Source organism: Poecilia reticulata, chromosome 11 (assembly GCF_904066995.2).
Source record: "Poecilia reticulata chromosome 11, P_reticulata-male-v2, whole genome shotgun sequence".
In the NCBI taxonomy this organism is placed as follows: Eukaryota; Metazoa; Chordata; class Actinopteri; order Cyprinodontiformes; family Poeciliidae; genus Poecilia; species Poecilia reticulata.
Window position 1 is genome coordinate 13,146,288 of NC_088840.1, and position 25,824 is coordinate 13,172,111.

Genomic DNA, 25,824 nt, shown 5'->3' on the forward strand with positions numbered 1-25,824 from the left:
GGTACTCTGGTTTCCTCCCACAGTCCAAAAACATGACTGTCAGGTTAATTGGCCTCTCCAAATTGTCCCTAGGTGTGAGTGTGTGTGTGCATGGTTGTTTGTCCTGTGTGTTGCCCTGCGACAGACTGGGACAGGCACCAGTGTCTTAGAATTGTTTTACTTTGCAAACCTTTTCACTTCTTATGCAACCGCAAGCTTAAATGTATTTTATGATGCACCAACACAAAGCTGTGCACAATTGTGGAGTGAAAGGAGTGTTGATGCCTTCTGAGGAAAGATTTGAAGAACATTAGTTCGCCAACGGCATCATTAAAACAAAGCAACACAGGAGTTGAATAAAAATGTAGAAAATTGCTCGTAATGACAAAATGTGAAAGCCGTAATGGGTGGGAATACTTTTGAAAGTCCTAATGATTGTTTTGAGGGACGCCTTCACTGACTTGGCCGTTTGGAAGCAGCTCCCCGGGAGTCCGGCAGATTTACGGGTCAGACCCGAGTCTGGTTTTCTCTTCAGCGGCTCCTAAATATACAGCCCAGAGAACGAACAGATGCATACCTGAAATTCAGCACCACCAACTCAAATATCCATATTGCAGGAGGATTAGATGTTATCTTTTACATGACCCCTGAACAAGGCTACTTTATATTTAACGGCTGCATGTTGTTAACATTTCTTTCTGCCTTGCACAGCTTTCAGCAGGATCTGCTGCTTTCCATGTTTTCTATGCAGGAGCAAATTACAGCCAGGCTATTGTTCTCTATTAAATATGATCACTTAAACCTTGCAGGTTATTCTGTTCACAATCAAAGTGATTTAATTTAATAATATACGTTTGAGCAGCCAAATGATAAATTAGCAATTCTACTCAAAAAGCAACTTTTTGTCCTCCTTTTTGTTCTTTTCATTTTATTTCATTTCATATTTTTGCAAACTATTAGCTAATTGGCCATTAAATATATAACAGTCCAACATCCAGCTTACAATTGTGTGTCAAAATCATCAACATATTATTTAACTTTAATTTGATCTTTTATTATTATTTTTTATAAGGCTTTCTCACCTTATGATTTTTTTTTCATTTGCGGACTTTGGTTCTTGGGAATAATTTAGAGAAAAAAAATATTTGTATATAAAAAAAACAGTTTAAAATTAAGTACACCTTACATTTTACAAAACAGGCAAATAAATTGTAGTTTTTCCCCCCCTCATAAATTGGTTTGAAAAGTGGCTTTAAATGTGAAACAATCCAAAGGTAAAATTTGTTGTTTGCATGTATAAATGTGTTTTTAAGAGAATGTTAAGAAGTACTGTAATGTTTGCTGGAATAAAAGTCAATTAAGACTCAGTTTAAATATTTTTTTCCTTCTACTTCAACTAGTGACCCATTATAAAAATCCTGAAATTATTGAACCAAGCTGGAAGGGGGGGTTGGAGGGGTGGGGGTAAAAACATGAACAAAATATGAGGCGTTAAACCACGAATATCTATCATCATGATCTGTACAAGTTCTTTACTTTATTGTAAGCACAGCTTTTGTAAATGCACAAAGAAAACTAGAATGTTATGAGACAGAGGAAAGAAAGACAATGGAGAGGAAAGAGAAAAGTGAAGAAGACAGGACGTTTTCTTTCCATATCTGTAAATAATACATTTCTACAAATTTCTTCTCAACTGAGAAAAATACCCCCAAAAAACAAAAAAAACAGTGAGTCAGTAAGACTACGGCACGCGCAACAGAAAAAAGGAAATAAAGCGTGGATGGGTGAATGTGCGTGCCTGCACCTCCCCCCCACCCTGGGAGGTAGGGGAATTTCCTCCTACCTGACACTGTTATTGAATAATTAATCTTAATATCATATATAGATACATGTCCACTATATGATAATTAGCCAGGTCCGGTCATACTTCATGTGTAAAGCAGCATCTTCCTCAGAAGCGGGCCGATCGAGCGTGAGCTTGGAGAAATGGAAAACCATCTGGGGTTCATGTGAAAGGGGCCGGACGTCGTTCACGTTAATTTAAAACCGCAGCCAGTTTTATTCTCGACTGCAAACCTGACCGCAATAAAATGTTATTTCTTTATCTTTAGTTTCATAGCCAAACACCTCCCCCACCAGCCCCGTGGTCTGGATTTTATCGATACTGTTGTGTGTGTTAGTGCGCTGCAGCGGGGGGGGGGGTCGTACCTCTGAGATTTGTCAGCACCTTTCTGGAAAAACAAAACAAAAACAAAAAAAAGGAGATTCTTGGTGTGTGAGAAAATATAACGTATTAAAAAAAAAAAAAAACACTGCAGTAAAACCTCATTTCTTAAAATAATCCAAACTATGACACCGTGTACATTTTACATTCCCGGCAACCTGGACCCGGTTACTGACTGTCCAAGAAGGAAACGGGAAAGAGCACAGTTTGTTCATCGCAATGTTGTATAAATATTAAACCCCCCGGAAAAATGAAACCATGCAGATGCATCACTCCCTACTGATGTTTGGCTGTTTCTCAGAGCGGACGTTGTTGGACAGGACGTACGGACGGACACGCGACATCTTCATCCTGGGGTGAGTGGGTGAGTGAGTGAGTGAATGAGTGAGTGAGTGGTGAGAAACCTGGGTGGAACATGAGAGCGGAAGTCGGCTGCTGTTTTTATTTATTCCAGATTTAAGGGTTCAGTCCAGTCTGAGGCCGGGGTGGGCGATGCTCAGTGAGAACTACAACGTTCCTCTCCTCTGAATCATGACATCCTCTCTCTCTCTCTCTCCCCTTCACTCTCTCTCTCTTGCAGTGAAGCTGGAAACATGAGCACTCTGTGTACTTATTTTGTGTGTATACACCATGTCTTGTTGTGGATGCAAGCAGTCTGCCCCCGTCGGTCTCCGTCTGTGTGGGTGTGATCTGAGGAGCAGATGTTTTTTTTTTGTTTTGTTTTTTTGCTGTGGACAGTTGCGGTTCTGCAGTCACACTCTGGGAGTGAGCGACTTCTATAGACTCTCGCCTGAAGGTTCGCTGCCAGTGGAGCCAGACTGGGCACGCTTGATGTAGAGATTCAACAGCTTCAGCTGCAAACAGAAAAAAAAGAAACAAAAAAACGCAACGGTGAAAACCATCGTTTCTACTTCTTACATCTGTTTAAATAATGAGCTAAACTGAACTAAAATCTTGTCACTCCAACGTTGTTTAAGTGTGTCGTCTTCATGAGGTTTATGACGGGAAGAAACAGCTGCTACTCATGAGCCAGAGAGTTGGACCGGTTTCCGACAGCCTCACATAAACAGGCTCCATCAGAGAAAGTTCTGCATTAAGGGGCGGCATTATGTGCTTTTCCAGGCTCATGGTGTCATTTTATAACACAATCAAGTAACTATGTTACCTTCAGTTACTATAAAAATTATATATATATATAAAAAAAAAAATAAAAATTTGACTGAAGCTCCTGTTCTTCTTAAGAACACGTCATCACAACAAGGCTCCCCCATTACGTCGTAAACAACCGTTCTTAGGAGCGCTGGGGATGAGCAGTAGTTTGTGTGATAAGCTCAGCAGATTGTTTGCCAATTTCTGCTGCCGCTAGTCTGGAGAAGCTGAGGAGACCTTTGTGGAAATAGGTGGTGCTTTGTGAGATCAAGCGTTTAGGCTACCCTGAACGGTCGCCACCGGACAGTCAAGGATTTCTCAAACATGCATAAAAGAATCAAAGTTATATTCCAGGAATATTTTCAATTAGGGAATAATTGAAAATATGACTTTAACATCATATGATCTAAAAAATGTTTACATAATTCCAACCCCTCCCTGAAAAAGCTGACCAGTAATTATTTCTCTGTTTAATAAAACTATCCAGGTACCTCAGATCCATATTCTTTGAGAGTTTGCCTGATAAACAGCATTCCAGTCACGATCCAATTAATAGTGTCTTGAAGGAACTTTCATCCTCCTTAAACTTTGTCATATTTTGTAGAGTTCCAAACACAAACTAACGTTTTATTGGGATTTTAAGTCATAGACCAACTTAAAGTACTGCTTTATGGTTAAATGCAATGAATATGGTTTTCAGAAATCTTCTACAAAGCTAAATTATGACGTGCATTTGCAGTTATAAGCGGCAAAGAGGACACAGGAAACACATGGAAGATCTCTACTTTATGTTGATGTAAATTTTTCATTCAGGTTTCAGAAAACGCCACAAGCTTCCAAAATCCGGTTTCTATAAAAAAAAAAAAACAAACAAAAAAAACCAAGGTTTTTCATGAACCGGATTTTAAAATGCCGGCGACCTGCTCACCTTGCTACTGGAGAGTTGGCCGAGGTGCGGTTTGAGGTCGTCTCCGATCACCGCATGGATGGCCACCAGGCAAAACACACAGGCTTTCCTCACACTGCTTTCAGAGTTATCGTAACCCTGTTGGACAAAAACACACGGCTTACCCTGTGACCGTCGAAATAAACAAATCGTCCCAGATTACCCGGTTGACGTCCCAGAGACGAGTCACCTGTATGAGTCCTGGGACGATCTCGGGCAGCATGCTGGCCAGGCCCTCTCGGGGAACTCTCTCCACCACCTTCGTCTGCATCTTGATAGCAGCCAGGTTGATGGGGTAATCAGCTGACTGAATAATTGGACACAACACCTTGATGCACTGGTCTGGACTGATGGACAACGCCAACATGGCAGCCGTCTCCTCTGCGGCGCGGACCACCTTCAGGAAAAAACAAACCAAGACAGAAAGCGTTGGTTGCTTTAACTTGTGATGTTCTGTGAATAACATTACTATTATCTACTTGGAAGAAGCTAATTTGTGGGAGGATTAAGGCTGAAACGATTAATTGGATGAATCGTCAACTAACTTAGTATCTGATTAATCGTCAGCTGGAGTTTACAGACTCAATACCAATCTATTTGTATGAAAGAACAACACTCATAAACAAGATATATTTAAGATGCAGAAACCTTTGTGAAGCTGCATAGCTTCACAAAGTTATTAATCAATTGTTAATCAATTATTCCACAAATTAAACGTGAAGTCAATCAGAAAGAGGTGAGGTTTTCACATGCGGATTTTAGAAGAATTTTTATTGCTCCAGATGCATCCTTTGCTACAAATAATCAAGAATTCACCAAAAGGAATGTTATTTGCATTTTACGCAATACAAAGATTATTTTCTTTTTTTAAAAAAAAAAAAGGAATTGGATCATTTATTTATTTGTATATTTGAAGGTATTTCCAATATTGCATAAAAGAGTTAAAATAGTTAACAGAAAAACATGCAGGATGTAACAAAATAATTTTTTTTATCCGATTAATAGGACAATCGTCAGTTGCGGGTAGCCCTGGTGTGGATGACGGTACCTCTTTGTGTGGATCTTTGTGAGCCTCCAAAGCCTTCATGATGGTGAGCTCTGCATAGTTCTTGAACCTCCAAGGCTGCTTACCAAGAATCTCCCTCAGCACCCTCAGAGCCAGCGTTCGGATCACATGCTGAAGAGATTCAAGAAGAGAGGAAATTCAGCTCCGATCTTTTCCTCCGAGTTGACGCAAGTTCTGTGTGTGTGTGTGTGTACCTCTCTGTCGCCCATCGTCTCCAGCAGAAGCAGCAGGATGGTCTTGAAGTGCTCGTCCCACACCTGCAGGGTGTTTTCGCGGATCAGCTTGAGCAGCTCGTACAGCGCCGCCTTCCTTTCCTCTACGCGCTCGTTGTGATTGGACAGCTCCTTGAGGAGCTCGGCCACTCGCTCCGACTGATCGAGCCCGCTGTCTGTTTCAACGGAAGCAAGCAGAGTTGAAGTCGTTTGGCCTACGCAGCGTGCGCGCTCGCTTTGTGGCTCCCGTACCGTCGGTGAGTTGGCCCGAGTCCTCCAGGCTGATGTCCTTCCGGCTCTGTTTCAGGGGCGAGTCGTAGAAGTGGTCATGGCCGACTCGGGGGCTGGAGGTGAGAAGGGGCGTGTTGAGGAGGGAAGTCTTGTTGTCGAGAGCCATCCGACCGCCGTCCATCAAGTCTGACACGTTTCCCCCCTGGTCAAAAAACAAAACAAAACACAAAGATGGAGGAATAAAGGCATCTTGTGTTTTGTACGTAGTGTCACAACCTGACTCAAAGCTCTGGCAAGGGTTGAGCAATAAATCAACAACAATAAATATCGCTATAGACACATGATCAATACCAAAAGATAATATATTCAATGATTTCTCTAAACTCTGATTCCAGAACCGCACAGCATTCTGGGAGATGTAGGCAAAGCAAATGCTTTAGCTGCTACACTTTTCACGCCCAGATATAAAGGTTTGTCAGAGGCATCAACTCTTTCGCTCTTGGCCAACTCTTGGCAACCAAACCTCAACAGGTTTTGGTTACCAAAACCTGTTGGTAACCTGTTGAGGCAACCAAACCTCAACAGGTTTGGTTGCCAAGCATCAACCTGTTGAGTGACTTATGGTTACCTAGCAACAACCTGTTGAGTAACTTGGACAGCAGCAGTTTAAGGTTTCCCCACAACTGTTTAAAAATCATTTAAAAAAACAACGGCATGGAACAAAAATGAGTACAACAGCTTGAGAGGATACAGGAAAGGTCCTGGCAACAGATTAAAAGTATTTCAAGATATTTAAAAAAAAAAAAAAAAGAAAAGACAATCGATTACCAATATCAAATGATACGATACAGAGATACAAATGTCGGCTGGGCTACACACAACTTTTGTTGGACTTAAGTGTGGAGGGCCAGGCTGACCTTTGGATGACCTTATTGTAAACATGTATTACTTTCTTTAAAATGACAGCAGCACAAACGGGAAAGCCTTGGCTTCACAAACCAGAACTAAAAGTAAATGTTTGACATAATTTGTATAAAATTTAATACAGTGGAGGTGGCAGCTTGGACTAAAGGTTGACCTGAAGTAGAGAGTTTTAAGCTCAACGACATTTGGCACCAGCAGGAATTATGCTGGTCACTTATTCCCTTCAGGACCGGGTAAGGTAGGGTTTTGTTTCATCTCTGGTCATCTTTTTTTTTTTTCAAATTTGCTTCAAAATAAGTAAAAAAAAATATAAAAAAAAAAGTTATTTTTTAATAATTTTTTTTAACAATCAAACTGGAATCTTATAATGTTAAGATAATTTAACAGTGTGGTATATGATAATGGAAATGACTCAAGAGCATCAAATGCTGTATAAACAGGAGTACCGTGTCACAAAATGCTCCGCATAGCTAAAAAAAACAAAAAAAAACAAGAGAACCTTACTTTTTATTAAAAACATAGCAAACAAAATGATTGTTATTTTGAATCCAGAAATAAAATAAAAAAACAACCTCCGTACGTCTTCAGTTTGTTAATCGACTCTTGGCGTTGCAGCTGTACCCTTATTTATTGACTCAAAGAAATCTGGAGTCAGTTCACAGCAGTGAACAGAAACGGTGAAATGAATCACTTTCCGAGTGTTGCCACAGCGCCTCATGTCACCAACTAGTCACAAATCTGATAAAATACAGTAGAAAACCTTTTGCAAGCACTGATGCATACAGTTTATGCTATTCACGTTTAAAAGTTGCAGCGTAAAGCGCAGGGGTCTTTTTACATCTTTAGCCTGAAAATACCAGGAATCCACGTTGTTTTTCGCAGACTTTGCGAAGTTCGACATCAGGTGAGAAGCGGAGCAAGAGCAAGAGCGCAGAGTTGGCCCTGTTTGTGTGTGTATGTTTACACTCGACGCATTAAAAGGCTACTATGTATGGGCCAGTTTGATGAGTCAGGTGCGCTGATGAAATGTGGGCTGGTTAGATTTCAGACGCATGTCATGGAGAAAATGTCAGGAGGTCACACCTCTGTACCGGAGAACACCGTGTCCTTAAAAGGGGGCCCGTGTTCCTGGGGAAGGGCTGCGGGAGTCGTAAATTTACCCTCAGCATGCACCCTGACTGGAAGAGCGGCTGAAAATAGCAAATTATTATTGAATTTAGGCGGCAAAGCCGGCAGAACATTACCGACACGCTAAGACTGTTTGCACAGGATTATCTTTACAGTCACCCTTCCCATAAACAGCGGCTGTACGTCTCTCGGTTCCCACGAAGAGAGAGGGATCGCATGTCCGAGTCTCACACACAGTACCAGTGTGTGGTAAATCTAGGAAAAGACTGTTTTCATGGCTGCCTGCCTGTCAGGCCTTCAAAGAACATCAGAGTTATGATCTACTTCGATATGCTAACCCGGTAACCCCGGGTTATTTTAGCCCGACTGGCACTGAAGATGTTTATGCCACACAAACCAGCGGTTAGACTCATCACGATAAATGGTGCTGGATGACAAATTGGCCGTGTAATTTTTGTGATATTGTTGTTTTGAGACATTTTTTTCCAAGTAATATATTACTTAGAAAAGTAATATATTACTTTGACATTTCCAAGTAATATATTACTTGGAAATGTCAACCGTCCTCTCCGGCGTCCCGTCAGATTGATTTCGAAGCAAAAATTAACTCAGGAAGAGTTCAGAAATCAGCATTTGGTGGAGAAACCAGGAGGTTTTCAATGTTCTCCAGTGCAGTGGACTCCTATTTTTTCCAGGGCTGTACGTGCATCTACAGCAGAAATGTCTTAACACATGTCCGTCATGCGACGCTTAGAGGCTGCAAGCATGTGTCAGTCATCAGAGCCTGCATGTCAAACTCACGTCGTCTCCTTCCCGCCGTTGGACCGGTTCGTTCATGTCCTCCTGGCTGCGGACGCTGAAGTTCTGGATCGCCTCGGTGACGCCTTTCAGGGAGCTGTAGATGTCCTCGGAGTTCAGGTTCTCCGGGTCGTAGTCAAATGCACTGCAAATCACAAATTTGTTTGGTTCTTTGTTTTTGTTTTTCCTTCTTTAAAAAACTCACAAGGTACGAATAAACATAGAGGCATTTCAAATTTTGCACGAGTAGAGCTCCAGTTTTGTTAGTTTAACTTTATTTCGTGCTTGAGATGAATGTACAGCCGAACATCCTTTCAATGCAAACAATTAAAAATTGTAAAAAGTTGGGTTTTTTAAATTACAATTTCGTGTTTTTTTTTTCTTTTCATTAAACATTAAGCTGAAAAAAGATACGTCATTAAATTTGTACATGAAGCCGCAATGTTTGGCCGTTAAATTAAATCATATTTATCATGCTGTTATCCGACCAACCTTCTAAAGAAATCTAGTTTTGAGCAAACTGGTGTGAAGAAAATCGTCATTAAAACCTTTATGATTTTTCTGATCCTTTGATAAAAAAAAGAGCCCCACTGTGTCACAGAGGACGTGTTACCTTGGTGACGGGGTGTTTTGTGAGGTGTTGGTAGGTGAGGTGACGGGACTGGGCCAGCTGGCTGGCGCTCGGGGGGTGTGGCGCGTCATAGGGCTTCCCATTGGTGCCTGAAAACGTGACAAAAAGCACACAAAGTTGTCGGCGGCTGTTACGTGATTTTGTAATGATTTACAAAGGATGTTTAAACATCTCCCTTCTTAACTCATGTGGCCTTGGCACTTTGTGTTCCAGTGTACCCACCTGGGCCGTGTTGCCCGTGTTCTTCAGATGGTTCTGGAGCAGCTTGGTGGCTCCGTCCTGGAAGGTTTTGGGAAGAGCTGCCAGCAGCATGGTGAACTCCGGAGTGTTTAGTTGGAACAGGGCAATCAGAACCGCCTGGGCTGCCTGCAGAGACGCAAAATGATTCATGAAAACATTTAATTTAGTAGCTAAAAAATATGTGCTTTGTTATCCTACGTCTGTGATCTGATCACACAGAGAAGAGTTGATTTTTACTCTTTGCGTTCAAATGATAAATTTTTTTGTTCCGTTTCTTTTCCCCGCACAAAATTGTGAAAAAGTACCTTTTTTTTTTTTTTTACTCGGCTATGACACTACATGAACACGTTGCAAAAAGACTGGAAATGAACTGAACTAATTTCAGCGCACACTTTTAAAACCAGACCGAGAGCAACAGAGATGACTTCGTTAAACTGTGACTGTTTTTAATTATTTTTATGGCACTTGAATTGTGTAAACTATAGTAACTGTTGTGTAATATGTGATGCTCTTTGGTCAGAACTCTGATGAAAAGGAGGGTTTTAATCTCAATGGGATTTTCCTAGAAAAAAAAAAAAAGGTAAAATAAAAAATATTGCAGCGGACAGAAGATCCTGCCAAGGAAATATTCATAACCTCAAGTTACAATCACAAACTTTACTGCATCTTATTGGGATTTTGTGTGAAGAATCTGCTGCTACAACTCACAACTGCAAGCCAGCAAAAAACTAAAACTTCTCTGGCAAACAAAAGCAAAAAGCTGTACTTCCAGACTTATGATGAACTAATCGGGTTCTCAGTCTGCTCATTAAAACTGCAGCACTCAAGCTTAGAGTCACGGTGAGGGTGAGAGCCGGTACCTTTCTGACATCGGAGCTCTTGGGTTCAATTGTCCAGGTGATGATGCGAGAAACCGCGAGTCGAGTCTCGCTGGAGTTCACGAAGTCGGGGGCCTCCATCTGCAGCGTCAGCGTCTCGATGTACTTCAGGATGGCCACTTTCACCTGCACCACAAACACACGTTTACACAGATCACCAACGCGGGACGGCTAAGGCTGACCTGAATACACACGGCAGAAACGATACAAACACGCATGAAGACGAGCACCAACGTTCACAGTGAGAGTGTAAAACCAGAGCGGATCCTTTACAGGTCTGGACAAATCAAACGTCTTGATGGATCGGTGACAAGATCGTCAAACTAAACAGCGTCGATGTTCATGCTTTGCGACAAATGGCAAAATAAAGGAAATAACAAATGCCAACATTCACTGCAGACTCCACAAGTGATTCCTGCCCTCATCTCACGCCTCTCTACATCTGGGGAGAACTTCCCTCCAAATCACTTAGCAGCACCGTGCGCGCCATATAATTGCTCCCCCCGGAGCGCACTGACCTGGGAGGACTGGCTCCAGGCTGCGGCCTGCTCGTCTAGAGAGCAAGCGTGGCGCCGCGCTCTGGGGGGAAACAATTTTACCCCGGACCCTCCCCTGCCTCGCCCGCAACACGAGCTCCGAACAGGCTTCAGAGAGAGAGAGGAGAAGCACCGCGTCAATCAACGGGGAGACAGGGGGACGAGGACAGGGGAGGGCAAAGGGGAGGTGAGAGGTGGAGAGGAGCATGGTGGGAGCGGGAGGACGGGGAGGGACAGATGTAGAGGAGGAAGAGGAAGAGGTGGCTTGGGCTGGTTTAAAACTTAGCTTTATTGCTTCGAAAAACTCTAAAATGCTCAAATCACAGAAAACTAGACTGTTTCTAAATCTACTGATGGATGGATGAATGGATGGATTTAAGTTAGTGAATGATGTGTCTGTCAGGAAATACAAATATTTTCTTTCCATTCTGAATTATCTTTCAAACTTTAATAAATTCTTCATTTCCAGACAAAACCAAACATTTACAAGCTTCTTACTGTTTTATATGTTGGATAATTTTTACTTCCTCGCAGCTGAATTAATAACCATTCCTCCTTCAGTTAAATGCCAACATGTTTTTCAGTTTTAAGACAGAAGGGAATCAACTTTGGAGTGACAATGCTTGCAGTACATCAAGTAAATTCTTCTAATGGCTACATTATTTTATGCCCAAGCCTGGAGTCCAGGAAATGAAGCAGATCAGACAGGAAGCGGTGGAGACAGGGGCAAAAGCAAAAAGGAGAGAACATGGCTGGAGCAGGGAGATGGATGGGTGGCGTGGGGGCAGGGACTCGGAGGTGGAAACTTGATGGCACTAAAAGGCGGCGGCGTCCAATCACAGTCCAGGATTCAGGGTTTTTGGGACGCACAGCCAGAGCGATGGGCAGGTACTGATTTCTGTTCATCCAAGCAGTGACCATGGCCGTTCTTTAGCAGCGTCATGTGCATGCCTCCCGTCCGCTCAAGCACTCAAACACACGGCGTCATAAACGGTCAGTACCTTGAGGCTGGGTGTCTGCGTCTGGTCCACAGTGAACCTCATGAGAATAGTGAACTGAAGGTCGTTCGGAAAAGACTCCCTGGAAGAGGAAAAACAAAGAGCCGCACTTTAATCCACAGAGAAGTTAAGCAACCGTTTTATCACAGCCACAAATAATATCGCAGGGAGTATTAGCTTAAACAAGAGCTACATGCAGGTAATTAAAACCAAGAGAAATATGACTGTCGGTCACAGTTGGTGAACAAAAACTATAAAATAAAAAGAATCGTATGACAGAGTTATGATTATTCATAGAGCTGGGAGACATGGCTTAAAAACAGCATCTCTAATGTTTTTCATACCAGATCTGATATCTAAATTTAATTGATTTTTGTATTTTCTCAAAATTTCAAATGACAGAAAACATCTTCAACAAGTGGCTTTTACTTCAATCGGCCCTCCAGTGAGTTGTATGACGGAGTATCGGGACCACGATACTAGAATTGGTTTAATTCCGAGAATACAGTTAAAATATTAGCAGAGAAAAGACGCAATTTTACTAGAAGAAACCCATTAAAATTATGAAAAACTAAGTTTTTTTAATGAGAAAAAAAAATCAGCTCTTTAAAACGTGCAATTGTTTGCATGACTGTTTCAAATTTTCTGCTGCTCATAATAATTTGATACTGATGAAGTACTTATATTAAGAGTTGCTTGTAAAAGTAAAACGTCACAGGATGCTCAACATTCCTTGTTTAAATTTTGTGTTATTTTGAAGTTCTCATAAAATTATTACTTCACTCTCCTAATGTTAGAACTTTTTTCTTGTAATAAAAAAAAAATGTAGCCTGGACCTAATATTCCATTGTAGAGTTGGTCTGAATTCAAAGTCCAAATAAATAGAAGAAAAACTAAGACTCTTAAATGTGGAAACTCATGGGATCCATTACAAAAATTAACTCTTCAAAAATCAAAATTTTTTATTAAGCCACAGCATTGATTTATTGCTCATTATTCATAAAAATGTTTTTAAATTCTTTGGTCTTTTTCTGATGTTTTTCCACAATATCTTTGTGTACTTTTCAATTTAACGTAACCTGCAAGGTGGTGAAATTATGATTGCGATCCATGATTCAGTGCTGAAAGTGCAGGAAGTAAAATGTCTCTCTGTAAAAACAGCAAACGCATCCAAATCTTCGCCCGATCTTGTCCTAAAATGCCAGCCTGCGTGTGAGATGTCTCGGCGCTCACCGCGTGACGTCCAGAGCTTTCTGGACTTTGGCCTGGACAGAACCCAGCAGGTCGGCTCCCATCTTCTTCAGCAGCTGCGTGAGCAGGACGAACAACCAGTCCTGGAGGTCGTCCTTATGGACCAGGATGAAGTCCACCAGGGTCTCCAGGAACATACTGAACACCTAGACACACACACACACCCCAATAACGCCTTATTGTTAATGTTGATTCAGCCGCACTGCGGAGTTCAGCCTCAGACACACACACACACAGATGCATGCACACAGATTACTCTGAGCTGGGATGATGTAAAAAAAAAAAAAAAAAAAAGCATTAGTTCCCATTATGGAGTTAGTAGGTATTCATCGTGGCAGCAGACCATCTTTACGCCCAATCACCGATTCAACAAAATCACCCAAAACGACATAACAACAGATACAATCAGCTTTTTGCTTGACGAATTAAAAGTCAGTCAGGTTACGGGGTAACCGGCAGTAACCACCATCTTTATGAGCAAGTAGTTGATTTCAGCAGAACAGCGAATGGTCAGGCAGGTTAGTGGATGTTAACGACCTCGATTACTGATCAACCAATCAGATTAATGAAGCAGATTTCCATTCAGTTAGATAAAAACAGTAACACCGATTGGCCAAACTTACTCTCTACAGAGAGTTCCAGGGTGGGGGTGGCATAAGGGAGACAGAAACACACATCTGTTAGCATCCTAACCAAACTTTTACTCAAACTAAGATCCATCTTTAAAGATGTCAAAATCTTCAAAGTGATTTTTTTTTTTTTTGTTTTTTTTTTTAAATCGAACGAAATGCTGTGTGCACTTTAGCAAACAAAAAGAAACAAAACATATGAAATGACAGGTAGAAAAATTAAATGTAGGAGCAGAGAGGTGAAGGGAGGAGAGGCGTCCATGACGAGATGCGGTACCTTGAAGGAGGCTGAGCTTATACCGGATTCTGCCGAGCCGTACACCCTGCCGGAGTCTCGCTGAAATTCATCAAATCGTCACACGTCAAACGAGTGAGAAGGGGAGGAAAGCTCGCGTGCCTCACACTGGGTGTGTGAGGCAACGGAGGAGTCACAGCGCCGAAAGAAAGGCGGCAGTGTTAGAAGGGGCGAACCACAGCTGGTTAGTCAGAGAAGAAGAGCTGGCAGCCCAAACATTGGGGTGTGTGTGTGTGTCCATGTGATTTCTTTTTTTTTCTTCTTTTTTTAAATTCATTTTTATGCAGTCAGGGTTGTTGGGAAGGGAAACGAGAGCAAAAAAAAAAAAAAGGTGAGTGGAAGTGAATGCAAAGAGCGCAGCCAGCTGGTTGACTGCTGAACGGTGACAGAGCAATCCCACAGGACGGCGGAAAGTTTCAGGTCACACGCAAAAAAAAAAAAAAAAAGAAAAGAAAAAACCAGGCAGGGCATGCCGTTAGAAAACAGAGCATGTCTCACTCTGCATGCCAGTGTTCATGTTGGGAGGAGTGTATCCAAACGCGTTTTTTCTCCTGTTTATCCCATTTGTTGGTCCAAATCAGTTGAAACAGGTGTGCAGTAGGACTGCAGCAGTGTGTGTGTGTGCGCACTGAAAGATGGTAACACTGCTTGGGATTTGGCAGAATCCGGTACAGTGAGGGATGGTGGGATAAACAAAGTTAACGGAAACCAAAATTAAAGTGGATGGATAATGAGATTTGTGAGGTGATATGAGTGTGTGCGTGTGTGTGTGTGTGTGTGTGTGTGTATACATGCATTCATACCTTACTGTGAGGGTCTGCAAACATCCTAGTGAAGATTTCACACAACCTCTTCAGCTCCACCCGACTGACAGGGGCAAAAAAGGAGAAAGAATTCAGATGAAAACCCTCCATGACTTTATCTTAAAAGAAAAGAAATCAAATAAAAAAATCAAACGGGTTTGTTCTGAGGCTGACCTGAGTGTGCGCTGGTTCTTAAGCAGTGCCTGCAGGCCCAAAAGTCCCTCCTTCCTCTCAGACCAGTTGGCGCTGGCGCAGCGGTTGAGCACCTGGAAATCACAGCAAACACCAGGCAGGTTAAGATTCATCTCTCTCTGCAAGAAACAGCTGAAAGATTTAAAAAAAAATTTTTTTTGCTTTAGACTTTTTTTTGTTAAATCCAAAATTCAATTTCCTAGCTTTTAAAAAAAATTATTATTAAAATATACACAAATGACAGAAAACATCTTTTAAAAAAATTATTTCAATCATTCCTTCTGTACGTTGTTGACTTGAATACAAAGTTTATCGCTCGTCAAAAAAGATGGTACTTCTTCGGTGGACTAAAATCACTCTGAACTATGGAAACCCCTGGACAGACTCGGTGAAAAAAAAAATAAAAAATCCAGATTTTGCAAAAAATTAAATCTAAAAAAAAAAAAAGATTATTGTTCAGCCCTACAGTGTATTTGCATTGTAAAAAACAAAAAAACACTGTACCCAAAAAGGTAACCTTTAACTTTTTCCCATTAGCAATGAAACGACCTCAAATTACTGCCACCACCACCAAGTAGAACAATGCAGATGGTTTATTAAGGATTTTATGTTAGTTTTCCACCACACTGTTTGAGCAGAACAAAGTTTAGTTTTGGTTTTATGTGACCAGAGCGACTTTCACACATTAGCCGAGTCTCCTACTCGACGTGCAGCAAATTGAAAACAAAAACAAAAAAATCATGCAAATACTTTGTGTTGTCTGTCAAATTAAGTATAAATAAAACATTTCCCTCGGTGCCTACCTCAGCCACGTCTTCAGTTTGCCTCATGTAGGTGGGGATGGCCCCTCCGTTCCTCGAGCTGTAGGATCTCTCCGAACAGACGCTGGATGCGTCGCTGTTGGCGTCGTCGTCAGAGTACATGTTGTAGTTCTCGTACCGCCGCCGTGCCGGCTTCTTCTGCAAGACAGAAAGATCCGGTGAGCGTAAAGAGAAGAGGAGGAGGAGGCAGAAAATAAACACGACACATCCTAAAGGAGCACATCTAAGCAACAACAACACACACACACACACACACACACACGACACACACAGGTATGATCCAGGAGAAGAACCTGACCTTAGATCTCATGTCTCCCAACAGCTGACAGCATTAAACAGAGGTAGAAGCAGGGATTAGAGAACACGCAGACATGCCCCGAGGAGATGTAAGCTGCACGTTTGTTACAAGAGAACCGGAGTGCGTCTCCATGCGAGGCTTCAGAGTTTACTGTACGTACCAGCGCATCCGCGAGGGCCTCCTCTACGTCGGAGCCGGTGTTGAGGACCCTCATGGCGCTAACCGAAGAAGAGAGACGACTCGACTGGCTGATGCCGAAACCCGATCCTGTGGGCCGAGACGGTCGCAAAAAGAGAGGGAGGAGGGGAAAATATGGAAAACCGAGCTGTTAATAGACCTCCAGAATAAAAGGAAAACACTCTCTGTCCTCCATTCAGCCAGATCCACAGATGATCCCCTTCCTCACCAACAACATTCACACAACATCACATCCCGATTGTCAACCCTGGAAGTTAATGCGATGACTTGTTAGACGACACTGAACTTGCCACTGGGGGGAAGAAAGGATGGCTTAGGAACACAAAGAGAGCATGTTGGTGATCCTGCAGAAAAGGGTCGAAGCTAAATAAAGAAAACAAATGGATAAAAAAAAAATACGGAAAAAATGGTTATCAGCTGGCAACTGAACGGGCGGAAGCATGCGATTCCACTGGAGGGGGTTCGACATCCTAGAGCAGAACGTTAAAAACCAAATTAAAACAACGATCGATGAGGCACGAGCAAGCAGGACAAGACGGGTGGCGCCGAGAAGGACGTCAAAGAAAAACGGCGAGAGAAGTTTGGCCGAGAAGGTGGGGTGGATGGAGGGCAAAGAAATAGATGTACTCAGCCTTCACCTGCAGCCCCAAAAGCGTCAGGTGTGTGGAGTGCTCCAGTGGAGCGGGAGTAGCTCCGAGTTGCTGCAACCAAGATTATAACACACACACACACACAAACACACACAAACACAGAGTTTAACAGCCGCTCACGCGAACGCAAGAATCACACGCAGAAACGTGACACAGTAAGTGCAGTGTGTGAACACAGAAAGAAAGGCAGGTTCAGTGCAAATGATTCATACTATAGTTAGTCAATATGCCTCAACTGTTTCATACTTTGAATGTATTTGATTTATATATAAGATTTTATATGGATCACCAACAAAAAGTAGCCTAAAACATAAGAAAAGTCTGAAAAAGTGTGTTGTGCATACGTCTTCAGCCAGTTGTACAATCTGATTTCCACGCAAGAGTCATCCTGTAAATATTTTAATCTCGGTATAAATCCAGCTGCTCCGTGGAGGCGTCGGAGGTTTTACAGAGTAAATAAACAGCAGCATGTGGTGAAACTTAAAGCCGGTTGGGTTATAAAACAACATCCCGAGCTTCGGCCGTCTCTCAGAGATCTGTTCAGTTCACCATCTCAAACTGGGAAACTTTTGAGATGGAGTACCAAGACATAGCAAGGAGAGCATTAATGAGAGAAGCAGCCAAGAGGCCCATAGTAATTCTGGAGGAGCTGCAGAGATCTGCAGCCCAGGTGGGAGAATTTGCTGAGGACTATTTGGTAGATAGAGCTACACAATGTGACAACACATTGTCCCGAGAGGCTGCAAAATACCTGGAAGGTCTGACAATCTATGAGGAGCTGAGTTCAAATACATGCCACACTTTTCAGATCTTATTAGTAATAATGTTAAAAACTAGTTTGTTTTTTTCCCACTCCTTAGTCATCCAGCACTTTTTGTTGGTCTGTCACATAAAACCTCAATAAAATGCACTGAGGGTTTAGAGGTGGGCAATGTGGGCTTCAAGTTTTATCGCAATATTTTATGGTGCTATTACAATAAGTGATAATAAAAAACTATTTTTATTTCTTTTACATAACTACATGGCTTTGGCTGCACAAACACAAATATTACTCTTGAAAAACAAACCATTTAGTCACAAAGAAGTGTGATTTGTGTCACTAAAATGCACACACTAATTGCATTTAATCACATATTCTGATTATAGATTGTTGTGACACACCATTAATGAACAGAGGAGAAAAACAGTTCAAATAACCCAGATGATGCGGTCGGTTCAGGGTTTCTTAAAACATTAATCGGGATTTATTGTGACAATAAATCTGAATCTTACGATAAGAGATTTACGGCGATAATACAATTAATACCCAGCCCTACTGAGGGTTTTGGATGCAATGTAAAAAAAAAAAAAAAAAAACCATGACAAAAATGTGTTGTAATGCGCTATATGCACAGGTTAAAAAAACTAAATTACACTAGAACCTAAAAATGGCGTCACGTCTGCAGACTCGCTCATCTCAATTCTCCCTGCACTTCGTCTCTTACTGCTTACTCACCAAGAGGTGTGAAGGAGCGTACGGGGCTGGTGTCCCGGCTGCTCTCCCTGCTGGCCTCCCTGCTGCAGCCCTGACTCATACTGGGCCGAGGGATCCGACTGCCTCTAGCTAACGCCGCCCAAAACGTACATCGCAGGACAGGACAGGAGAAAAGTGGAAGGGAGGAAAGTGGTTGTAAGAAGACAAAAAACGTACAGTGAAACGGATAACCAAGAAGTCGGGAAAAATCCAGACACGAGACGTGACGGGAGGAGAACGGACGCACACGAATGAAGACATGAGACAGACGAGAGAAAAGGTGACAAACATGTCAAACAAGAAAAAACAAAACAATGAGCCAGGCTGACTGGTCCTTAGGAAGCATCTCGACACCAGTGGCTCTAACAGTTTAATACCTTCACACTGTTAGATATGAAAAGTATAATGCAGACCTATTTTCTGTTGCCTGACGACCAATCAGGGTAATGTGACTGCTAATGCGTCACGTTACCCTGTACACACCAGCCTCGTGACGAAACATGGCAGTGGAGGCATCATGCTTTTTCTTAAGCAGGGAAGCTGATGGGGGGGATCATGATGAGATGCATCTCTAAGTAGCAAAAAGCCTGCAGAGCCCAGCAGCCTGACATTCTCACAATGTATTCATTCGTTTTCCCTCATTAAACACAGATTAGAAAAAAAAAAGAAAAAAAAGAGGCATTCAAGGCAAATTTAGCAATTGAAGCAAGTGGGTGAGAGGATGAGCGATGCATGCTCATCTTTACTGTTCTGTTCATCTTCAGCAGCTACTCAGCCATCCCCGGGTAAATCACCACCTGACATGATCCTCGTTACACAGCCACTGCTGATTAGTACGGACAGGAGGAAACATGTCCATCTGAATATGGCCGCCCATCACCACAACAAGCACAGCCACGGAGTCAGACAAATTAGAGAGGAGGACGAGGAACTACGAAGCCGAGGCAGGTGAATGGGGCCGGGATGGTGGATTTGAAGGTGATAAAAGAGAGATGAGGGGGTGGGGGTGATTGAGGATGAGGAGAGGTCGGATCTGGAGCCTTACCTCCTCTGCTGGCACCGTTGTAGTTTGAGCTAAAGCTAGAAGGAGCTAGAGGACGGAGGAAGCAACGGGAGGAGGAGACGGAAAAACAAGCAGAGTTGGTATTGATAAACAAAGCGTGTTTATTCATCTCTTTCGCAAACGTGACACGGGAACGCCACGGGTCGTGGGTTTCGCGGGGTCGGTCCAGCGGAGTTGCTACTCACCGACGGAGAGCCGAGTGGGCGAGGAGTCTCTGGAGCAGCCCTGGCTGCGGGGGATGCGGCTGCGCCTGTGTCCGTCCCCGGTGGCTCCGCCCAGCACCCGGTGAGCCCCCGAGCTCATGGTGCTCAACGCCGTGGTGGTCAGCACGCGACCCGGAGAGCCGCTCCGACTGCCGGCTTCAGGGAGGGAGGGAGGAGGAGGAGGAGACACAAACAAGGAGAAGAAAGTCAGAGCGCTGTCCGTCCAACGAGAGGAACGTAATGATGCAGCTAAAGACGACACGACATTTACAGACACTATCCCACTTTCAGTGATGTGTATAAAAACATTTAATCGCCCTGTGCACCTACAGCCACTCCAGGTTGAAATGTGCAAAAATCCCTGAAAATAAGTTCTTTAACAGTAGCACTTATTGTCACATCTAACAATTTACAGAATTGAAACCATTTTTATTTTTACGCTATTCATTTATTTCATTCATTTACCGTTTTAAATGAACATGCCACATGGTGATATAAACAAAAGATATGTTGTCTTTGATACAACACTTGATAGAATATTATATTTTATTATTTTCTCAGAAATAAACTCTTTGATTTCTTTAAACAAATTGTTCCACGTATTTATTCTATGAACAGAAACCAAAATCTCCATTTGTTGTGACTCTGTTTTTTTTTTGTTGTTTTTTTTTTATCTCCGATCTTCTCAAATTATAAACCCAATCTCTACATCTTTCTTTTTACACTTCACTCCTGAGATAATCACTGTCCGGGAACCTTTAAATTTTATTTCCCCGACTTTCAGGTTGCATAAATATAAAGGCAGCTAGTTTTCAAAATGAGAAAGACAAGAGAACATGCAGTTCAGGTGAAGCAGATGCCAGTAACTGCAGTCAGAGCAATAATTCAAATGCAGCTGGAGGAACAGGTCGATCTGGGGCGACTCTGGCGGGACAGTCAAAGATCCCTCTCTCTCTCTTTATGCTTTAAAGTTTAAACCAAATAAAATGCCATCAAGGACGACTGAAGACTTTTCTGGTGTTCTCAGCGGGAGATTTCTCTACTGCCATAGAAGCTACATTTATCTTCAGGGTTTTATACATCTTTACCACGGAGCCAATAAATGCACAGGATGCTGTAAAGATGATGGCTAACAACTTAAAATACAGTGTGTGTGTAATTAGATAACACAGCGGTGCTCAGTGTGACTGAAAAGAGGATTCCTGGGGTTGACACAACTACAGCTTACAAAAAGTTAATATTGGAATGACGCATTAGCATGGATTCATTCATATGGATAAATATACAGCAGCAATTGGATCATTTTAAAATCATGACATCAAATTTAGCTGAACTGTTCTCCAAATATCTACTGAAAGAGAAGATTTTTTTTACCCATCATCAATACACTAATCTTACAATCTAATGTCCTCTTTTCCCTGGGGATCCTGTCTCCGAGTGCTAAGCCCACACAGTCTTTTACACTGCAAAAACAAAACTTTACCAAGTATTTTTTAGTCTGGTTTCATTGGCAAATATCTTAGTTTTGTCTCATTTCAAGTTCAACGACTTACAAGTAACTTTTCAGCACGATATAGGAGCTTGTTATCAGTGAAATAACTGACCAGAGGGGGAAAAACATATTATATTATAACTAATGGCATTATTGTCATTTTCCTGTTGCAATTCTTAGTAGATTTTACTTCCCATATTACGTTTTATAATATGTGAAAAATGCCGTATTCCATTACTTTTCTCATTATTTAGGAATTACAGACCTAAAACAAGCTCCTATATTCTGCTGAAAAGTTACTTCTATGTTAGTTTCGTCTTATTTCCAGTGTGCTTAGATATTTTGTGTTTTTGCAGTGCGGTCTAATGATTTGTTCTTCTACAACCCTCAGGACAAACAGTTTAAGTGTGAGATTTCAGTTTGGATTAAAACCTCTAGCGCTCTACGTTATGCTGGACTACCACAGCTCTTCATATTTCAACACAGGAATCCAGATCAGTCTGTGTCAGTCAGATCTCTGTGTGACAGATAAAAACTGATCTAAATCCGCACGCACGCACGCACACACACACACACACTATCAACACTGAGCAACAAGCACCCAACTTAAACATATTAAAGACAAAACTATGTTTATACGTATAAGCCCAAAATACCACACCGACTGGTTCTAATCAGGCGCCTTGTTGCAAATTAAGTGACCAGTTATGTTTTTACTGCTTCTTTTACTTGCTTATAATTATTAGACACACAAATATAAGTGAAAATAAAAAAATAAAAAAAGCAACTGAATCTTTTGCAAATCCAGACACAAGTGGGTGCAAAAACTCAACACTACCAAAACAAATTAGCGATTAGCATGAAAGCTAAACAGCCGTAATTTGTAACTACAAATCCCAGCATGCCTCAGCCACAAGTGCAGGGAGCTTTAAAGTGATCTGTCTAAGTGCAATATGGGTAAAAAGACAGAAAAGAGAAGTCAGGGGAACAAAGGAAACCAGACAGACTAGAATTAGGGAGTGAAGGAAAAAAAAACAAAAAAACAGTAGCGCTGTAGCCTTACCACCAACAGGGTTAGCAGACTGAGATCCTGAGACATTAAGCCCATTGGTTGAGAGAAGGGGGAGAGGGCAGAGATAAGGAGGAAGGCGAAGGAACAGCGGGTTAAAATCAGATGAGTTATGGGTTAATGCAGAAGCGTCATGGGAGCGAGAAAGAGTCAGATGGGAGCGCATCCGTGTGTTTCAAAGCGACAGTGAAGGTGAAGCTTCGGCATGTTAGTCAAATCAAATCGCTAAAGAGAAAACAATAGCACAGACGAACTGAACCAGCCGCAGATGGTAGACTGGGAAAAGCAGTGCATGTCTGGTCTACCTGTCACAATGAGGAAATAAAAATATTTAAAAAAATAAATAAATAACAACAACACGGTCTCACTCTCTCTCTCTTGCATCTTTAAGCCTCGTTTTATAGACGCAAAATGAATACTGGGATTCAGGGTTTAAAAGTCTGATGAGAGAAACTGAAAGTGGCTTTCCGTCTAAATGTTCAAGTTCGACTGGTTAACTCAGTTTATGCCACACGTATCTCTGCATGATTTGTCCCTTAAAAAGCATTCATACTGCTTGAACTATTCCATATAATTTATTACATTGGGATTTTATGTGATTGACCAGAGGTCTGCAACCTTTAGGATCCAAAGAGACACGTTTTCCCCTCAGTCTTTCTGGATAAAGTACCTCCAAAATCTACCCGACTCCTTAACCCCCCTAAAAAACTAATCAAGTTTAAACTTACTTGCTAATTAGGGCTAAACAATATTCTGAAAACTTAACAATCCCATTGAGTGTTGTATTAACAACATTACTTGAAATAAGTAAACAAATACTTAACTAAACAGTCAATATCTCTCTACTTTATGTTATGGAAACATAAAACCCAGATGGATCCGGCTCCTGGGAAATAAAATCAGTTTCCATCTAATCGATAAGGTTTTCTTGAAATATTTAAATGAGATTTAAAATTAGTCAAAAACGAGTCAGTTTTGGAAATAATTTAAAATGATGATAAATAATTTTTAAAAAGCACACTAGATAAAGCCAAAAAAAAAATCTGAACATGAAAAATATTCTTATTCTCATTTTCCTGTTGCAATTCTTAGCAGATGTTACTTGAAAGCATTTTTTAATGCCTTTAAATATCAAAAATATTGCTGAGTTAAAGAACTGACTTTTACATTTTCTCACTTTTAATTGGGAAACAAAAGCAATTGTGGCCCACATGTACTTTTGACTTGTCAAAAAGTTTGGATACCCACTGGTCCATCACTCCTAAACACATTGACGTCTGTGGTTGATAGTGGACAAAATATGGGGGAAAAAAAAAGAAGGTATGAATACTTCTGCTTAAAGTACCTTTCTTACAACATTAGCCAAAGCCACGCTAAGGCCGTGTAAAGCAACATATTCACCACACCAACCTCAGTGATGAGACACGGCATGCAGAGGGAAGTACAAACACTACTCTTTTTAATGAAACACCTTGATCAGAATGAGAGCAGCAGCAGGTGAGCCACCAATCCCACTGTGGGACACAAAGACAAGCACACTCCGACAAACAGATAGGATACCTGGCGTGCAATCGGATTCGTCGGAACCTGAAGGCACAAAAACATTAACATGGAGCTTATCGTCACCGTGACGGCAACAAATTGTGAAACTCCACAATCAAATCCTGAGAAAAAAAAAACAAAACAAGAATTTTGGCAAGCGCCTTACGCACGCACACACCCGGCATGTCTGCGACTCCTTAGATCATAGGGGGCGGGAGAAAAAGCGTCTTCTGCCCAGAGAGGACGAGGCGGGAAAAGGTTACTTACGTTGCGACTGGGAGACCATCTTGGCGCGGCTGCGCCCTCGAGAGTCCACCTGGCTCGACACGGTGCTGGCGGTCGACAGGGGCTGCTTGGCACGAACTCGGCCTGCGTGTGAAGGAGGACGACAGACATTGACTTCCTGCCCCCACAGCGGCAGCGCCGTCTGCAGCAGAACAAAGCCCAGAAGCAAAGGAGCGCCAGCAGCCGATGGAAAGCATCTAACGCTAAAAGTTGCTCTGTCGACATTCACAATCAGCCAGGCGCAGATGCAAACAGCAGGGATGGTTGAGCGGCAAATAAGACAATAAAGCCACCAGATATCGCAAAGTAATTGGAGGATTTAATCAAGCAGGAAGCCTTTTGCACCGTACAATAATCAGTGGATTATAATGATTATAGTGCTGATTATTTTCTTTGTTAAAAGCAGCAATTTAGTTGATTATTATTATTATTAATGAGTTAATCTCACTCTACTCTGTTAGTTTGCAATACTAAATGCTAGAAGAAGAAGAGCTACAACATTAGCTTAAGCATTTGCTTTTTATTTTATAATTATTTCAATCATTCTTCAATTATGGAAAAAACAGAAAAAAATAAACTAGATTGGATTTCTGCAAATAACTGCTGGGATCTATAACTGGGTTTTCTAGCCTAGAACATCCCCAAATACCAACACAAACCTAACAGGAGTCTTACCATTGTCTGACCTGGTTCCTACAGACAGACAAAGAGGGAGCAGGTTGTAAATGTGTGGTTCCACCTTCTATAGTGTATTATTTCTATCATCACATGACTCAAAACACATCCTGTATACCCCTGACGTAAAAAAAAATCTGACTGAAGCAGCTTGAATCAAATGCAAAATGGTTAGACTCCTAGTTTAAAATTAAAAGCATATGATAACTTCCATGTATACAAGATGGACAGCAGGGGGCGCTGTGGTCATAACAGTTTAAATAAGCCGGGATGGAAGTGATTAAAGGAGAAAGCAAAGGGATGAAGCAGAGTGAGATGATCTTACCATCCGTTTTATCAGAGGCATCATCTTAAGTAGCAAAGAGAGCCGAAAAGGAGGAAAAGAAATAATAGCAAAAAAATATATATATAGATACAAACAAAAGAAATAAGGAACAAGGATTGGAAGAAAATGAGGATTTTAAAGAAATGGTGTGGGGGGAAAAACAAGGAGCCAAAAATGACAAACACAGGAGGCAGAGAAGAGGAAGGCAGATAGAGGAAAAAGAAAGAAGAGAGGAGCACAAAGTGCATTAGTAACATACCATTTGCTCAAAGAATCGTGCAGATGTTCGTTACAACAACAAACTCCTCTTATGTGACGGACCGACACAAAGTGCCGCGTGATTGTGAAAGGAAGAAAAAAAAAAACCATTACATGTTTTCCAAAGGTTTTCCTGTTTAAAAAATAAAGCTGTGCGTTTCTATTTGACTCACTGAAGTTAACATTTTCAAAGAAAACCTTAAACTCCAACTACAGAGGGGCAATCCCTGTGATCTTTGGACCTTGAAGAGACTGAAATGTATGTCCGATCCTCTTTTCTTAAAGCAGCTGTCAGATTGGGTGGATGACGACAGAAAAGCGC

General features: G+C 41.8%; 1 protein-coding gene across 50 annotated transcripts in view; it reads right to left on the reverse strand.

Moving 5' to 3' along the window:
- Positions 1–1,484: 1,484 nt before the first annotated feature.
- clasp2 (cytoplasmic linker associated protein 2) overlaps positions 1,485–25,824 on the reverse strand; it is a 58,079-nt gene continuing 33,739 nt past the window's right edge. For 5 of the 50 annotated variants that reach the window (XM_081612698.1, XM_081612680.1, XM_081612726.1 and 2 more), the window contains 27 exons: positions 25,245–25,268; positions 24,920–24,937; positions 24,227–24,328; positions 23,978–24,004; positions 22,412–22,438; positions 19,839–20,012; positions 19,636–19,680; positions 18,573–18,680; positions 17,066–17,128; positions 16,390–16,496; positions 16,230–16,253; positions 15,914–16,069; positions 15,093–15,184; positions 14,919–14,982; positions 13,174–13,337; positions 11,944–12,022; positions 10,925–11,050; positions 10,389–10,532; positions 9,511–9,654; positions 9,271–9,377; positions 8,661–8,802; positions 5,829–6,009; positions 5,559–5,752; positions 5,347–5,475; positions 4,489–4,695; positions 4,281–4,397; positions 1,485–3,057 (listed from right to left, as the gene is read on the reverse strand). In XM_081612698.1, coding sequence (XP_081468824.1) covers positions 2,980–3,057; positions 4,281–4,397; positions 4,489–4,695; positions 5,347–5,475; positions 5,559–5,752; positions 5,829–6,009; positions 8,661–8,802; positions 9,271–9,377; positions 9,511–9,654; positions 10,389–10,532; positions 10,925–11,050; positions 11,944–12,022; positions 13,174–13,337; positions 14,919–14,982; positions 15,093–15,184; positions 15,914–16,069; positions 16,230–16,253; positions 16,390–16,496; positions 17,066–17,128; positions 18,573–18,680; positions 19,636–19,680; positions 19,839–20,012; positions 22,412–22,438; positions 23,978–24,004; positions 24,227–24,328; positions 24,920–24,937; positions 25,245–25,268 — 2,843 coding nt within the window. In that variant the 3' untranslated portion in view covers positions 1,485–2,979. Of the gene's footprint in view, positions 3,058–4,280; positions 4,398–4,488; positions 4,696–5,346; positions 5,476–5,558; positions 5,753–5,828; positions 6,010–8,660; positions 8,803–9,270; positions 9,378–9,510; positions 9,655–10,388; positions 10,533–10,924; positions 11,051–11,943; positions 12,023–13,173; positions 13,338–13,814; positions 13,818–14,097; positions 14,158–14,918; positions 14,983–15,092; positions 15,185–15,913; positions 16,070–16,229; positions 16,254–16,389; positions 16,497–17,065; positions 17,129–18,572; positions 18,681–19,635; positions 19,681–19,838; positions 20,013–22,411; positions 22,439–23,977; positions 24,005–24,226; positions 24,329–24,919; positions 24,938–25,244; positions 25,269–25,824 lie in introns of all 50 variants that reach the window. The other 45 variants (XM_081612701.1, XM_081612681.1, XM_081612705.1 and 42 more) reach the window with 39 other exon arrangements.